General features: G+C 46.0%; 1 protein-coding gene across 1 annotated transcript in view; it reads left to right on the plus strand.

The window, feature by feature from the left end:
- The window catches only part of LOC121557245 (calcium/calmodulin-dependent 3',5'-cyclic nucleotide phosphodiesterase 1A-like), a 111,188-nt gene that overhangs the window by 20,592 nt on the left and 73,051 nt on the right, over positions 1 to 17,545 (plus strand). Inside the window, exon 2 of the mRNA XM_045224905.1 lies at positions 1,099 to 1,258. Coding sequence (XP_045080840.1) covers positions 1,099 to 1,258 — 160 coding nt within the window. The remainder of the gene's footprint in view (positions 1 to 1,098; positions 1,259 to 17,545) is intronic.

A 17,545-nucleotide genomic window follows, 5' to 3' on the forward strand; every position in this document is an offset into this window, starting at 1 on the left:
TGACAACACTGAAGAAATGACACTTTGCTACAATGTAAAGTAGTGAGTGGACAGCTTGTATAACAGTGTACATTTGCTGTCCCCTCAAAATAACTCAACACACAGCCATTAATGTCTAAACCGCTGGCAACAGAAGTGAGTTCACCCCTAAGGGAAAATGTCCAAAAAACAAGAAACTGTGGTTGCAGTGGGCAAAGGATGAAAACACTGGACACTGGAGAATTGGAAAAACATAGTCTGGTCTGATGAATCCCGGTTCCTGCTGTTTCACGGTGATGGGAGGACTAGGGTATGGAGAAAACCAATGAGTACATGCATCCATTTCAGGCTGATGGTGTGATGGTGTGGGGTGTGTTTTCATGGCACACATTGGGCCCCTTGATAAAAGTGGTGCAACGTTTGAATGCCACAGGATATCTGAACATTATTGCCAATCAAGTGCATCCCTTCAAGTCAGCAGTGTATCCATCTACGAATTGATTTTTTTCCAGCAGGATAATGCCCTATGCCACAAGGCTAGGATTATCCAGGAATGTTTCCACGAACGTGACAGTGAATTCATCTTACTGCAGGGGCCTGCCCAGTCACTAGATCTCAATCCAACTGAGCATCTGTGGGATGAGATGGAACGAGCTATTCAGAGTAGAGATTCACCACCAGCCAACTAGACACAACTGTGGGAAGCATTGGAGTCAACATGGGCCAGCATCCCTGTGGAACGCTTTGATACCTTGTAGAGTCCAATGCCCTGACGAACAGAGGCTGTTCTGAGGGAAAAGGGGGGTGCAACTCAATATTAGGAAGGTGTTCCTAATGTTTTATAAACTCAGTGTATATACACATCAATTACATAATACATGAAACGCAATCACAAAACATGAAAAGCAATACACAATCATATGAAACAAACACATTCTTCGGTAAAAAGGCTCTCTAACAACCGCCTGAATTGCCCTAGAGGCACTAACTCAACCAACTTTAACGAGTTTTGGAGATAATTAAACATGAGAGGCACAAAAAAACTAAAAGCAGATTTACGGTTGCCTACCTATCACGTACCAAAGTGTTGAATCTGACAGTGTCACCTAAACCCTACAGGTTCCAAGTCCCAGAGTGCATTGTGGTCACCCATGGCGGCAGGGATTGGCATGAGAGACAGAGAGATGAAGGTTCTAGACCTTCGTAGCCCCGAGGAGGTCCTGGCTGATGAATTTCCTGCTTCTATCGGGCCAGACGCCACAGAGAAGACTGCTACCAGGTCAGCCAATCAGCCATCAGGTCCGGTGTTATATAGACTACAGAGAAGACTGCTACCAGGTCTGGTGTTATATAGACTACCTGGAAGACTCCTATCAGGTCTGGTGTTATATAGACTACAGAGAAGACTGCTATCAGGTCTGGTGTAATATAGACTACAGAGAAGACTCCTATCAGGTCTGGTGTTATATAGACTACAGAGAAGACTCCTATCAGGTCTGGTGTAATATAGACTACAGAGAAGACTGCTATCAGGTCTGGTGTTATATAGACTACAGAGAAGACTGCTATCAGGTCTGGTGTAATATAGACTACAGAGAAGACTGCTACCAGGTCTGGTGTAATATAGACTACAGAGAAGACTCCTATCAGGTCTGGTGTAATATAGACTACAGAGAAGACTGCTATCAGGTCTGGTGTTATATAGACTACAGAGAAGACTGCTATCAGGTCTGGTGTAATATAGACTACAGAGAAGACTGCTACCAGGTCTGGTGTTATATAGACTACCTGGAAGACTCCTATCAGGTCTGGTGTTATATAGACTACAGAGAAGACTGCTATCAGGTCTGGTGTTATATAGACTACAGAGAAGACTGCTATCAGGTCTGGTGTTATATAGACTACCTGGAAGACTCCTATCAGGTCTGGTGTTATATAGACTACAGAGAAGACTCCTATCAGGTCTGGTGTTATATAGACTACAGAGAAGACTGCTATCAGGTCTGGTGTAATATAGACTACAGAGAAGACTCCTATCAGGTCTGGTGTTATATAGACTACAGAGAAGACTGCTATCAGGTCTGGTGTTATATAGACTACAGAGAAGACTGCTATCAGGTCTGGTGTTATATAGACTACAGAGAAGACTGCTATCAGGTCTGGTGTTATATAGACTACAGAGAAGACTCCTATCAGATCTGGTGTTATATAGACTACAGAGAAGACTGCTATCAGGTCTGGTGTTATATAGACTACAGAGAAGACTCCTATCAGATCTGGTGTTATATAGACTACAGAGAAGACTCCTATCAGGTCTGGTGTTATATAGACTACCTGGAAGACTCCTATCAGGTCTGGTGTAATATAGACTACAGAGAAGACTGCTACCAGGTCTGGTGTAATATAGACTACAGAGAAGACTGCTATCAGGTCTGGTGTTATATAGACTACAGTGGCGCAGTGGTCTAAGGCACTGCATCGCAGTGCTAGCTGTGCCACTAGAGATCCTGGTTAGAATCCAGACTCTGTCGTAGCCGGCTGCAACCGGGAGACCCATGGGGTGGTGCACAATTGGCCCAGCGTCGTCCAGGGTAGGGGAGGGAATGGCCGGCAGGGATGTAGCTCAGTTGGTAGAGCATGGCGTTTGCAACGCCAGGGTTGTGGGTTCGATTCCCGCGGGGGGCCAGTATGAAAATGTATGCACTCACTTAACTGTAAGTTGCTCTGGATAAGAGCGTAAAATACTTGTTCTCCCCACTATATATATATACAGTGAGGGAAAAAAGTATTTGATCCCCTGCTGATTTTGTACGTTTGCCCGCTGACAAAGACATGATCAGTCTATAATTTTAATGGTAGGTTTATTTGAACAGTGAAAGACAGAATAACAACAAATAAATCCAGAAAAACGCATGTCAAAAATGTTATAAATTGATTTGCATTTTATTGAGGGAAATAAGTATTTGACCCCTCTGCAAAACATGACTTAGTACTTGGTGGCAAAACCCTTGTTGGCAATCACAGAGGTCAGACGTTTCTTGTAGTTGGCTACCAGGTTTGCACACATCTCAGGAGGGCTTTTGTCCCACTCCTCTTTGTAGATCTTCTCCAAGTCATTAAGGTTTCGAGGCTGACGTTTGGCAACTCGAACCTTCAGCTCCCTCCACAGATTTTCTATGGGATTAAGGTCTGGAGACTGGCTAGGCCACTCCAGGACCTTAATGTGCTTCTTCTTGAGCCACTCCTTTGTTGCCTTGGCAGTGTGTTTTGGGTCATTGTCATGCTGGATTACCCATCCACGACCCATTTTCAATGCCCTGGCTGAGGGAAGGAGGTTCTCACCCAAGATTTGACGGTACATGGCCCCGTCCATCGTCCCTTTGATGCGGTGAAGTTGTCCTGTCCCCTTAGCAGAAAAACACCCCCAAAGCATAATGTTTCCACCTCCATGTTTGACGGTGGGGATGGTGTTCTTGGGGTCATAGGCAGTATTCCTCCTCCTCCAAACACGGAGATCATTGACAAGATCCTCCCGTGTAGTTCTGGGCTGATTCCTCACCGTACACAATCATTGCAACTCCACGAGGTGAGATCTTGCATGGTGCCCCAGGCCGAGGGAGATTGACAGTTATTTTGTGTTTCTTCCATTTGCGAATAATCGCACCAACTGTTGTCACCTTCTCACCAAGCTGCTTGGCGATGGTCTTGTAGCCCATTCCAGCCTTGTGTAGGTCTACAATCTTGTCCCTGACATCCTTGGAGAGCTCTTTGGTCTTGGCCATGGTGGACAGTTTGGAATCTGATTGATTGATTGCTTCTGTGGACAGGTGTCTTTTATACAGGTAACAAGCTGAGATTAGGAGCACTCCCTTTAAGAGTGTGCTCCTAATCTCAGCTCGTTACCTGTATAAAAGACACCTGGGAGCCAGAAATCTTTCTGATTGAGAGGGGGTCAAATACTTTTTATAAAACATTTTACATGCGTTTTTCTGGATTTTTTGGTTGTTATTCTGTCTCTCACTGTTCAAATAAACCTACCATTAAAATTATAGACTGATCATTTCTTTGTCAGTGGGCAAACTTACAAAATCAGCAGGGGATCAAATACTATTTGAGAAAAAAAAAAGTATTTGATCCCCTGCTGATTTTGTACGTTTGCCCACTGACAAAGACATGATCAGTCTATAATTTTAATGGTATATATATATATATATATATATATATATATATATATATATATATATATATATATGGGGATTGGAAGTGATGCAGACAATTACTGTTAGGCTAGGTGGGGACTCAGGCGCAGAGACGGACACACGGACAAAGAGGGTGAATTAAGATGTTGTTTATTCAGCGTGTTTTGGCAGAGAGGAGTAGTTCAGGGTGGAGCAGCTTCAGACCGGGGTAGGAGCTGCGTGGGGTGGAGAGCCAGTAGCACTGAGAGCTGGATGCCGAGGATATCAGACAACAGATGAGCAGGTTGCGGCGTGGGAGTGGCAGGCAGGCAGGCAGCAGGAACAGACGGGATCTGGTCGATGGAGAGACAGGTTACAAACGTGGCAGAGACAACTATAATGCTGAGAGGGTAACAACTAAACTGAGATTGCTGTACGGAGCCAAGTTACCACAGGTGGTGTAGGAACGAACTGGCGCTGGAGAGGTGGCCAGCCCGGGTAGATAACTGCTGGTTGATTGGTGACAATGAGCTGCAGCTGGATGTAACTGAGCAGGAGAGAGAATGGCCACGCCCCCTGACCTAGATCCTCTGACTGGGCTGCACAGCGGGGAGGAGACAGACACAGACAACACACACAGGGAAAAAGGGAAAAGGAAAACAAGCGGGGACAGGAACAACAGTGCCGGACCGTAACAGTACCCCCCCCTCAACGGGCGCCACCCGGCGACCCACCCGGCTTGTCAGGGTGGTCCCTATGGAAGTCAGCCACCAGCTGCGGGTCCAGTATAAACCGCCGGGGAATCCAGGACCTCTCCTCGGGACCGTATCCCTCCCAGTCCACCAGGTACTGAAGCCCTCTACCACGCCTCCGGACGTCCAGCAGTCTCCGCACCGTGTAGGCTGGATGGTCGTCACAATACGCGGTGGCGGAGGGGGATCCACAGGCGGACACAAAGGGCTGGAGGAGACCAGCTTCAGCTGGGACACGTGAAATGTAGGATGGACTCTCATGGCCTGGGGAAGCTTCAACCGAACAGCCGAAGGGTTGATGATGTAGTCGATCTCGAAAGGACCCAAATACCGGGGCGACAGCTTACGGGAGTCAGTGCGCAGAGGGATGTTGCTGGAGGAGAGCCAGACTCGCTGACCAGGCTGGAACTGGGGAGCAACTACCCTGTGCCTGTCCGCCACTCTCTTGTTACGCTCTGCTGTCCGTAGAAGGACCTCACGGGTGTCCACCCACACCTTGCGGCAGCGACGAAGGTTATCCTGAACTGACGGGACGGCTAACTCCTTTTCCTGAGACGGGAACAATGGCGGTTGGTACCCCAAAGCCGCCTCAAATGGTGAGAGGCCGGTGGCAGATGAGGTGAGGGAATTGTGGGCATATTCGACCCACGGGAGGTGTTTGGCCCAGGTGGACGGGTTCTGGGATGTCACACAGCGTAGAGCAGCCTCCAGGTCCTGATTGGTCCTCTCAGTCTGGCCATTGGACTGGGGATGGAAACCTGATGAGAGACTGACAGAGGCACCCAGAGCAGAACAAAACTCCTTCCATACCCGAGAAATGAACTGTGGGCCTCTATCGGACACTATGTCCACAGGTATTCCATGGGGACGGAATACATGTAGGACAAAGAGGTCGGCTGTCTCACTGGCAGACGGTAATTTTGGTAATGCAACAAAATGGGCAGATTTAGAGAATCTGTCCACGATGGTGAGTATGGTGTCATTACCTTCAGACATAGGAAGTCCAGTGACGAAGTCCAAGGCCACGTGAGACCAAGGATGACTCGGGACTGGGAGAGGCCGCAGCAGGCCCGAAGGAGCCCGGTGGGAAGCCTTATTTTGGGCACAGATGGAACAGGCCGCCACGTATTCCCGGACGTCAGCCTCGACGGATGGCCACCAAAAGTGCCTCTTCAGTAGCGACAGTGTACGGTTCATACCAGGGTGGCAGGAGAAGCGCGAGGTGTGGATCCAGTTGAGCACTTGCGGCCGCACGGCTGCGGGAACATAGAGAAGGTCGGGGGGCCATCGGCCGGTCCAGGTTCCGACTCTTGTGCCGATCGGACGAGGGACTCGATTTCCCAGTGAACAGCCGCCACCAAACAGGAAGCGGGCAGAACAGGTTCAGGATTGCTGGAGTCTTCATTGTCTGTAAACTGGCGAGAGAGAGCATCAGGCTTGACATTACGTGTGCCAGGACGATATGTTAAAATAAACTTGAACCTGCTGAAGAACAGAGCCCATCTGGCCTGACGGGAGTTTAGCCTCTTGGATGACTGGATGTAAGCCAGGTTCTTGTGGTCTGTCCAGACTATGAAGGGTTGCTCTGCTCCGTCTAGCCAGTGCCTCCACTCCTCCAACGCCAACTTGACAGCAAGCAACTCCCGGTTACCCACGTCGTAGTTCTTCTCAGCAGGGGTCAATCTCCTGGAGAAAAAGGCCACAGGATGGAGCTTCTGGTCCGTGGGGGAACGTTGTGACAGGACAGCCCCCACCCCCGAATCAGAGGCGTCCACTTCCACAATAAACTGCAAACTAGTGTCTGGATGAATAAGAACAGGTGAGGTGGAGAACAGTTCCTTCAGTGTACTCACGGCTGACTCGGCCTCAGGCGTCCACAGGAATGGCACCTTTGGGGAGGTGAGCTTGGTCAGGGGGCAACCACTCGGCTGAAACCCCTGATGAAGCGGCGGTAGAAGTTGGCGAAGCCCAGGAAGCGTTGTAGCTGCTTCCGAGACGTGGGTGTGGGCCACTCCGCAACCGCTCTGATTTTGTCAGGGTCTGGTGACACTTGTCCCCGCTCGATAATAAAACCCAAAAAGGGGACGGACTGCCGGTGGAACTCACATTTTTCTGCTTTCACATACAGTTTATTTTCCATGAGGCGTTGGAGAACCAGACGGACGTGGGAGACGTGTTCATCCTGTGACTTAGAGAATATTAGAATGTCATCCAAATAGACAAACACAAAACGGTGTAGAAAATCCCTCAACACATCGTTAACCATGGCCTGAAACACTGCTGGGGCGTTAGTGAGACCGAATGGCATGACTAGGTATTCAAAGTGTCCGAGAGGGGTATTGAACGCAGTTTTCCATTCGTCTCCCTGCCTAATCCTAACGAGGTGGTAAGCGTTACGCAGGTCGAGTTTGGTAAACACGGTGGCACCATGAAGGGGTTCAAATGCTGAGTTGATGAGAGGCAGGGGGTACGTATTTCTGACTGTGATGTTATTTAGTCCTCTGTAGTCAATGCAGGGCGTAATGTTTTGTCCTTCTTCTCTACAAAAAAGAACCCAGCACCAACAGCGGAAGATGAGGGACGAATGAGGCCAGAGGCTAGGGAGTCGCCTATGTAGGTTTCCATAGCTTCTCTCTCAGTACGGGACAGATTGAAAAGCCGACTGGACGGCAAAGGGGCTCCAGGCAGTAACTCAATAGCGCAATCGTATGGCCTATGAGGTGGTAGTGAAAGTGCTTTGGACTTACTGAATACCTCGGCCAGGTCCAGGTACTCGTCAGGGACTGAAGAGAGGTCTGGGGTTTGACAGGGGAAGCAGGGGAACCTACAGAGGGCGGAATAGCCGACCCAAGGCAAGCATAATGGCAGTGAGTGCTCCAACTGTGTATTTTGTGGTTTTGCCAGTCAATATGGGGGGTTGTGAAGGCTAAGCCAAGGGAAACCGAGGATAAGAGGGGAGGCCGAGGAGGAGACTACTTTAAACTGGATGGTTTCTTTGTGATTGCCGGACAGCATGAGAGAAACGGGGACAGTTTGGTGGGTGATGTTGGCAAACTGATGACCGTCTATAGCGGTTACTGTTATAGGCTTAGGCAGGGGCTTAACAGGGATCTCAGCCTGAGTGACCAGGTTAACGTCAAGGAAACTATCCTCAGCACCAGAGTCAATGAGAGCAGCTAATGGGAGAGACAGATTCCTGAACTGGACTGTAGCTGAGATAACTAGACGGGGTGCTGTGGGCATTGAGTCAGGTGTAGCACTCGCAAGTACGCCCACTTTTACCTGCGAGCTTTGTCTTTTGGGCGAACCGGACAGTTAACCAGGAAATGAGTGCGGTCCCCACAGTACACGCACTCACCAGCCCGCATGCGCCGTTCCTTTTCGGCAGGGGACAGACGAGCACGGCCCAGCTGCATGGGCTCGTCTAGTTCCGTGGAGGGATCCGCTGAGGTGTATGGGCGGTGTCCGAGTGGTGGTGTTGCTCGGGTTGCAGAAAGCGAGGGGGCCCTGCCTGCGGTGCGGACCCGACCGCCCCTCTCCTGTCTCCTCTCCCGTAGCCTGTTGTCTATTCGTGTAGCAAGGGAAACGAGACAATGAAGGTTAGCAGGCTCCTCACGAACAGCTAGTTCATCCTTAATCGTGTCACTCAAACCGTTAACAAACGCTCCCTGAAGAGCGTCGTCATTCCACTTGGAATCGGCTGCCAAGGTCCAAAAATCAATGGCGTATTCAGCCACGCTACCCGTGCCCTGTCGTAGCTTCAACAGTCTCTTTGTGGCGGTCCCGGCATGGTCCGGGTGATCAAACACAATTTCCAATTGAGAGGAAAAATCGTCAAACGACAGGCTGGCAATCTGCTGAGTAGAACAAGCCGCTTCTGCCCAAATCAAAGCTTTGCCCCTCAGTAACCCCAGAGCGTAATGTACCTTTGAGGATTCCGTGGAGAAACACAGGGGCTTCTGTTGGAACACCAAGCGGCACTGAAGCAGGAAACCACGGCATTTGTTCAGGTCCCCGGTGAAAGGTTCGGGTGAGGTTGTAGGGGGGTTCCCGAAGGGCAGGAGCGAAAGCCGAGCCTGGAGCAACTGTAGGAGGAACAGGCGGAGGAGAAGCAGAGGGAGGAAGAGTAGTGAGTGTTACCAGGTTAGCTACCTGAGAGGTGAGCTGAGATACTTGATCCAACAACCGCTGGTTGTTATCCAATAGAGACCGGATGAGTTGGTCGTGTTGTCCCAATAACATTCCCTGTGAATGGAGGGCGCGTTGTACGCCATCACCCGTTGTTTCATGTGGCATCTCTGCTGAGTCCATGTTTGGCCAGTTCGTTCTGTTAGGCTAGGTGGGGACTCAGGCGCAGAGACGGACACACGGACAAAGAGGGTGAATTAAGATGTTGTTTATTCAGCGTGTTTTGGCAGAGAGGAGTAGTTCAGGGTGGAGCAGCTTCAGACCGGGGTAGGAGCTGCGTGGGGTGGAGAGCCAGTAGCACTGAGAGCTGGATGCCGAGGATATCAGACAACAGATGAGCAGGTTGCGGCGTGGGAGTGGCAGGCAGGCAGGCAGCAGGAACAGACGGGATCTGGTCGAAGGAGAGACAGGTTACAAACGTGGCAGAGACAACTATAATGCTGAGAGGGTAACAACTAAACTGAGATTGCTGTACGGAGCCAAGTTACCACAGGTGGTGTAGGAACGAACTGGCGCTGGAGAGGTGGCCAGCCCGGGTAGATAACTGCTGGTTGATTGGTGACAATGAGCTGCAGCTGGATGTAACTGAGCAGGAGAGAGAATGGCCACGCCCCCTGACCTAGATCCTCTGACTGGGCTGCACAGCGGGAGGAGACAGACACAGACAACACACACAGGGAAAAAGGGAAAAGGAAAACAAGCGGGGACAGGAACAACAGTGCCGGACCGTAACAATTACATTGATGGAAGTTACAATCTATCTGTAATTTTAAAGCTGATCTACCCCCCCCAATAAAAATTTAAATCAAAATAACAAATAATAGATCTACCTGTTGATGCTTATTTCTGCTAGATGTTCTTACAATTCGGCCATCAGATTTGCCACCAATGCTCCTTATAGGACACATCACTGCACTCTATACTCCTCTGTAAACTGGTCATCTCTGTATACCCGTCGCAAGACCCACTGGTTGATGCTTATTTCTAAAACCCTGTTAGGCCTCACTCCCCCCTATCTGAGATACCTACTGCAGCCCTCATCCTCCACATACAACACCCGTTCTGCCAGTCACATTCTGTTAAAGGTCCCCAAAGCACACACATCCCTGGGTCGCTCCTCTTTTCAGTTCGCTGCAGCTAGCGACTGGAACGAGCTGCAAAAAACACTCAAACTGTACAGTTTTATCTCCATGTCTTCATTCAAACTCAATCATGGACTCTCTTACTGACAGTTGTGGCTGCTTGGCGTGATGTATTGTTGTCTCTACCTTCTTGCCCTTTGTGCTGTTGTCTGTTGCCCAATAATGTTTGACCCATGTTTTCTGTTGCTACCTTGCTGTGTTGTTGTCTTAGGTCTCTCTTTATGTGGTGTTGTGGCATCTCTCTTTATGTAGTGTTGTGGTGTCTCTCTTTATGTAGTGTTGTGGTGTCTCTCTTTATGTAGTGTTGTGGTGTCTCTCTTTATGTAGTGTTGTGGTGTCTCTCTTTATGTAGTGTTGTGGTGTCTCTCTTTATGTAGTGTTGTGGTGTCTCTCTTTATGTAGTGTTGTGGTGTCTCTCTTTATGTAGTGTTGTGGTGTCTCTCTTTATGTAGTGTGGTGGTGTCTCTCTTTATGTAGTGTTGTGGTGTCTCTCTTTATGTAGTGTTGTGGTGTCTCTCTTTATGTAGTGTTGTGGTGTCTCTCTTTATGTAGTGTTGTGGTGTCTCTATGTAGTGTTGTGGTGTCTCTCTTTATGTAGTGTTGTGGTGTCTCTCTTTCTGTAGTGTTGTGGTGTCTCTCTTTATGTAGTGTTGTGGTGTCTCTCTTTATGTAGTGTTGTGGTGTCTCTCTTTATGTAGTGTTGTGGTGTCTCTCTTTATGTAGTGTTGTGGTGTCTCTCTTTATGTAGTGTTGCGGTGTCTCTCTTTATGTAGTGTTGTGGTGTCTCTCTTTATGTAGTGTTGTGGCGTCTCTCTTTATGTAGTGTTGTAGTGTCTCTCTTTATGTAGTGTTGTGGTGTCTCTCTTTATGTAGTGTTGTGGTGTCTCTCTTTATGTAGTGTTGTGGTGTCTCTCTTTATGTAGTGTTGTGGTGTCTCTCTTTATGTAGTGTTGTGGTGTCTCTCTTTATGTAGTGTTGTGGTGTCTCTCTTTATGTAGTGTTGTGGTGTCTCTCTTTATGTAGTGTTGTGGTGTCTCTCTTTATGTAGTGTGGTGGTGTCTCTCTTTATGTAGTGTTGTGGTGTCTCTCTTTATGTAGTGTTGTGGTGTCTCTCTTTATGTAGTGTTGTGGTGTCTCTCTTTCTGTAGTGTTGTGGTCTCTCTTTATGTAGTGTTGTGGTGTCTCTCTTTATGTAGTGTTGTGGTGTCTCTATGTAGTGTTGTGGTGTCTCTCTTTATGTAGTGTTGTGGTGTCTCTCTTTATGTAGTGTTGTGGTGTCTCTCTTTATGTACTGTTGTGGTGTCTCTCTTTATGTAGTGTTGTGGTGTCTCTCTTTATGTAGTGTTGCGGTGTCTCTCTTTATGTAGTGTTGTGGTGTCTCTCTTTATGTAGTGTTGTGGCGTCTCTCTTTATGTAGTGTTGTAGTGTCTCTCTTTATGTAGTGTTGTGGTGTCTCTCTTTATGTAGTGTTGTGGTGTCTCTCTTTATGTAGTGTTGTGGTGTCTCTCTTTATGTAGTGTTGTGGTGTCTCTCTTTATGTAGTGTTGTGGTGTCTCTCTTTATGTAGTGTTGTGGTGTCTCTCTTTATGTAGTGTTGTGGTGTCTCTCTTTATGTAGTGTTGTGGTGTCTCTCTTTCTGTAGTGTTGTGGTCTCTCTTTATGTAGTGTTGTGGTGTCTCTCTTTATGTAGTGTTGTGGTGTCTCTATGTAGTGTTGTGGTGTCTCTCTTTATGTAGTGTTGTGGTGTCTCTCTTTATGTAGTGTTGTGGTGTCTCTCTTTATGTAGTGTTGTGGTGTCTCTCTTTATGTAGTGTTGTGGTGTCTCTCTTTATGTAGTGTTGCGGTGTCTCTCTTTATGTAGTGTTGTGGTGTCTCTCTTTATGTAGTGTTGTGGCGTCTCTCTTTATGTAGTGTGGTGGTGTCTCTCTTTATGTAGTGTTGTGGTGTCTCTCTCTATGTAGTGTTGTGGTGTCTCTCTTTATGTAGTGTTGTGGTGTCTCTCTTTATGTAGTGTTGTGGCGTCTCTTTATGTAGTGTTGTGGTGTCTCTCTTTATGTAGTGTTGTGGTGTCTCTCTTTATGTAGTGTTGTGGTGTCTCTCTTTATGTAGTGTTGTGGTGTCTCTCTTTATGTAGTGTTGTGGTGTCTCTCTTTATGTAGTGTTGTGGTGTCTCTCTTTCTGTAGTGTTGTGGTCTCTCTTTATGTAGTGTTGTGGTGTCTCTCTTTATGTAGTGTTGTGGTGTCTCTATGTAGTGTTGTGGTGTCTCTCTTTATGTAGTGTTGTGGTGTCTCTCTTTCTGTAGTGTTGTGGTGTCTCTCTTTATGTAGTGTTGCGGTGTCTCTCTTTATGTAGTGTTGTGGTGTCTCTCTTTATGTAGTGTTGTGGCGTCTCTCTTTATGTAGTGTGGTGGTGTCTCTCTTTATGTAGTGTTGTGGTGTCTCTCTTTATGTAGTGTTGTGGTGTCTCTCTTTATGTAGTGTTATGGTGTCTCTCTTTATGTAGTGTTGTGGTGTCTCTCTTTATGTAGTGTTGTGGTGTCTCTCTTTATGTTGTGTTGTAGTGTCTCTCTTTATGTAGTGTTGTGGTGTTGTGGTGTCTCTCTTTCTGTATTGTTGTGGTGTCTCTCTTTCTGTAGTGTTGTGGTGTCTCTCTTTATGTAGTGTTGTGGTGTCTCTCTTTATGTAGTGTTGTGGTGTCTCTCTTTATGTAGTGTTGTGGTGTTGTGGTGTCTCTCTTTATGTAGTGTTGTGGTGTCTCTTTATGTAGTGTTGTCTCTCTTTATGTAGTGTTGTGGTGTCTCTCTTTATGTGGTGTTGTGGTGTCTCTCTTTATGTAGTGTTGTGGCGTCTCTCTTTATGTAGTGTTGTGGTGTTGTGGTGTCTCTCTTTATGTAGTGTTGTGGTGTTGTGGTGTCTCTCTCTATGTAGTGTTGTGGTGTCTCTCTTTATGTAGTGTTGTGGCGTCTCTCTTTATGTAATGTTGTGGTGTCTCTCTTTATGTAGTGTTGTGGCGTCTCTCTTTATGTAGTGTGGTGGTGTCTCTCTTTATGTAGTGTTGTGGTGTCTCTCTCTATGTAGTGTTGTGGTGTCTCTCTTTATGTAGTGTTGTGGTGTCTCTCTTTATGTAGTGTTGTGGCGTCTCTCTTTATGTAGTGTTGTGGCGTCTCTCTTTATGTAGTGTTGTGGCGTCTCTCTTTATGTAGTGTTGTGGCGTCTCTCTTTATATAGTGTTGTGGTGTCTCTCTTTATGTAGTGTTGTGGTGTCTCTCTTTATGTAGTGTTGTGGTGTCTCTCTTTATGTAGTGTTGTGGCGTGTCTCTTTATGTAGTGTTGTGGTGTCTCTCTTTATGTAGTATTGTGGTGTCTCTCTTTATGTAGTGTTGTGGCATCTCTCTTTATGTAGTGTTGTGGTGTTGTGGTGTCTCTCCCACAGAAATACCCACAATAACACCCACAGAAACACCCACAGAAACACCCACAATAACACCCACAGAAACACCCACAATAACACCCACAGAAACACCCACAATAACACCCACAATAACACCCACAGAAACACCCACAATAACACCCACAGAAACACCTACATTAACACCCACAGAAACACCCACAGAAACACCCACAATAACACCCACAGAAACACCCACAATAACACACACACAGAAACACCCACAATAACACCCACAGAAACACCCACAATAACACCCACAGAAACACCCACAATAATACCCACAGAAACACCCACAATAACACACACACAGAAACACCCACAATAACACCCACAGAAACACCCACAATAACACCCACAGAAACACCCACAATAATACCCACAGAAACACCCACAATAACACCCACAGAAACACCCACAGAAACACCCACAATAATACCCACAGAAACACCCACAATAACACCCACAGAAACACCCACAATAACACCCACAGAAACACCCACAATAACATACACACAGAAACACCCACAATAACACCCACAATAACACACACAGTAACACCCACAGAAACACCCACAATAACACCCACAGAAACACCCACAATAACACCCACGGAAACACCCACAGAAACTCCCACAGAAACACCCACAGAAACACCCACAGGAACACCCACAATAACACCCACAGAAACACCCACAATAACACCCACAATAACACCCACAATAACACACACAGTAACACCCACAATAACACACACACAGAAACACCCACAATAACACCCACAGAAACACCCACAGTAACACCCACAGAAACACACATACAGAAACACACAAAAACACACATTAAACAGCTGGCTGTATTTTGACAAACACAACCCCACCCCTTCCCCTTGCTGTCCTAAGGTGTCCATAGCAACTAGTGTTTATCAGTGGATTGATTCTGATTGGCTCAAACACAACTAGTGTTTATCAGAGGATTTATTCTGATTGGCTCAAACACAACTAGTGTTTATCAGTGGATTGATTCTGATTGGCTCAAACACAACAAGTATTTATCAGCGGATTGATTCTGATTGGCTCAAACACAACTAGTGTTTATCAGTCTTTGTCCATAGAATAATGTAGACCAGGGATCTGTTTGAGTCTATGCTCATAGAATAATGGAGACCAGGGATCTGTTTGAGTCTTTGTTCATTGAATAATGTAGATCAGGGATCTGTTTGACTCATTGTTCATAGAATAATGTAGACCAGGGATCTGTTTGAGTCTTTGTTCATGGAATAATGGAGACCAGGGACCTGTTTGAGACTTTGTTCATAGAATAATGTAGATCAGGGATCTGTTTGAGTCGTTGTTCATGGAATAATGTAGATCAGGGATCTGTTTGAGTCGTTGTTCATAGAATAATGTAGATCAGGGATCTGTTTGAGTCATTGTTCATAGAATAATGTAGATCAGGGACCTGTTTGAGTCGTTGTTCATAGAATAATGTAGATCAGGGATCTGTTTGAGACTTTGTTCATAGAATAATGTAGATCAGGGATCTGTTTGAGTCGTTGTTCATGGAATAATGTAGATCAGGGATCTGTTTGAGTCGTTGTTCATAGAATAATGTAGACCAGGGATCTGTTTGAGTGTTTGTTCATAGAATAATGTAGATCAGGGATCTGTTTGAGTCGTTGTTCATAGAATAATGTAGATCAGGGATCTGTTTGAGTCGTTGTTCATAGAATAATGTAGACCAGGGATCTGTTTGAGTCTTTGTTCATAGAATAATGTAGATCAGGGATCTGTTTGAGTCGTTGTTCATAGAATAATGTAGATCAGGGATCTGTTTGAGTCGTTGTTCATGGAATAATGTAGACCAGGGATCTGTTTGAGTCGTTGTTCATGGAATAAGGTAGACCAGGGATCTGTTTGAGTCTTTGTTCATAGAATAATGTAGATCAGGGATCTGTTTGAGTCGTTGTTCATAGAATAATGTAGATCAGGGATCTGTTTGAGTCATTGTTCATGGAATAATGTAGACCAGGGATCTGTTTGAGTCGTTGTTCATGGAATAATGTAGATCAGGGATCTGTTTGAGTCGTTGTTCATAGAATAATGTAGATCAGGGATCTGTTTGAGTCGTTGTTCATAGAATAATGTAGATCAGGGATCTGTTTGAGTCATTGTTCATAGAATAATGTAGATCAGGGATCTGTTTGAGTCGTTGTTCATGGAATAATGTAGACCAGGGATCTGTTTGAGTCGTTGTTCATGGAATAATGTAGATCAGGGATCTGTTTGAGTCTTTGTTCATAGAATAATGTAGATCAGGGATCTGTTTGAGTCGTTGTTCATAGAATAATGTAGATCAGGGATCTGTTTGAGTCGTTGTTCATGGAATAATGTAGACCAGGGATCTGTTTGAGTCGTTGTTCATGGAATAATGTAGATCAGGGATCTGTTTGAGTCATTGTTCATAGAATAATGTAGATCAGGGATCTGTTTGAGTCATTGTTCATGGTGTAATGTGCCTCTCAACTCACACCTCTACAGAAGCCCCTCTGCAGCGTTCTGTGTGACAAGCCTTTTGTGGAATAAGAGCCCTGCCTCCTCTACCCACTATCCCCCTCTCCCCTAGCTGGTCTCCATGTTATTAACCCTCCTGTCATTCTCTGTGACTCCCCCAACATATTTTAGTAGTCGGATTGTGGTCAGACTGTGATCAGTGTGATGCATGATAATCATCAGGTTTTAGTAGTTAGATTGTGGTCAGACTGTGATCAGTGTGATGCATGATAATCATCAGGTTTTAGTAGTCAGATTGTGGTCAGTCTGTGGTCAGACTGTGATCAGTGTGATGCAGGATAATCAACAGGTTTTAGTAGTTAGATTGTGGTCAGACTGTGATCAGTGTGATGCATGATAATCATCAGGTTTTAGTAGTCAGATTGTGGTCAGACTGTGATCAGTGTGATGCATGATAATCATCAGGTTTTAGTAGTCAGATTGTGGTCAGACTGTGATCAGTGTGATGCATGATAATCATCAGGTTTTAGTAGTCAGATTGTGGTCAGACTGTGATCAGTGTGATAAAGGATAGTACACAGGTTTTAGTAGTCAGATTGTGGTCAGTGTGATGCATGATAATCAACAGGTTTTAGTAGTCAGATTGTGGTCAGTGTGATGCATGATAATCAACAGGTTTTAGTAGTCAGATTGTGGTCAGATTGTGGTCAGTGTGATGCATGATAATCAACAGGTTATCGTAGTCAGATTGTGGTCAGTCTGTGGTCAGACTGTGGTCAGTGTGATGTAGGATAATCAACAGGTTTTAGTAGTTAGATTGTGGTCAGACTGTGATCAGTGTGATGCATGATAATCATCAGGTTTTAGTAGTCAGATTGTGGTCAGACTGTGATCAGTGTGATGCATGATAATCATCAGGTTTTAGTAGTCAGATTGTGGTCAGACTGTGATCAGTGTGATAAAGGATAGTACACAGGTTTTAGTAGTCAGATTGTGGTCAGTGTGATGCATGATAATCAACAGGTTTTAGTAGTCAGATTGTGGTCAGTGTGATGCATGATAATCAACAGGTTTTAGTAGTCAGATTGTTGTCAGACTGTGGTCAGTGTGATGCAGGATAATCAACAGGTTTTGGTGAGAGGTCTTTCTAATCTTCTTCCTGCTAACAACAGCCAGCTCCAGGGGTTGAGATCTGAGATGGGAAAACATGCAGGATGTTTCTGATAAACAAGCTGTACATGCTGACCATTTAATGCAAAGATCACCAACCTTTCTTTGAAGGAGCATCAACCAGAATGACTAACGCTAACTTTCAATCAATGAGGATAATTATTTTACATTTACA

This window comes from Coregonus clupeaformis, chromosome 14 (genome assembly GCF_020615455.1).
Source record: "Coregonus clupeaformis isolate EN_2021a chromosome 14, ASM2061545v1, whole genome shotgun sequence".
Classification (NCBI taxonomy): domain Eukaryota; kingdom Metazoa; phylum Chordata; class Actinopteri; order Salmoniformes; family Salmonidae; genus Coregonus; species Coregonus clupeaformis.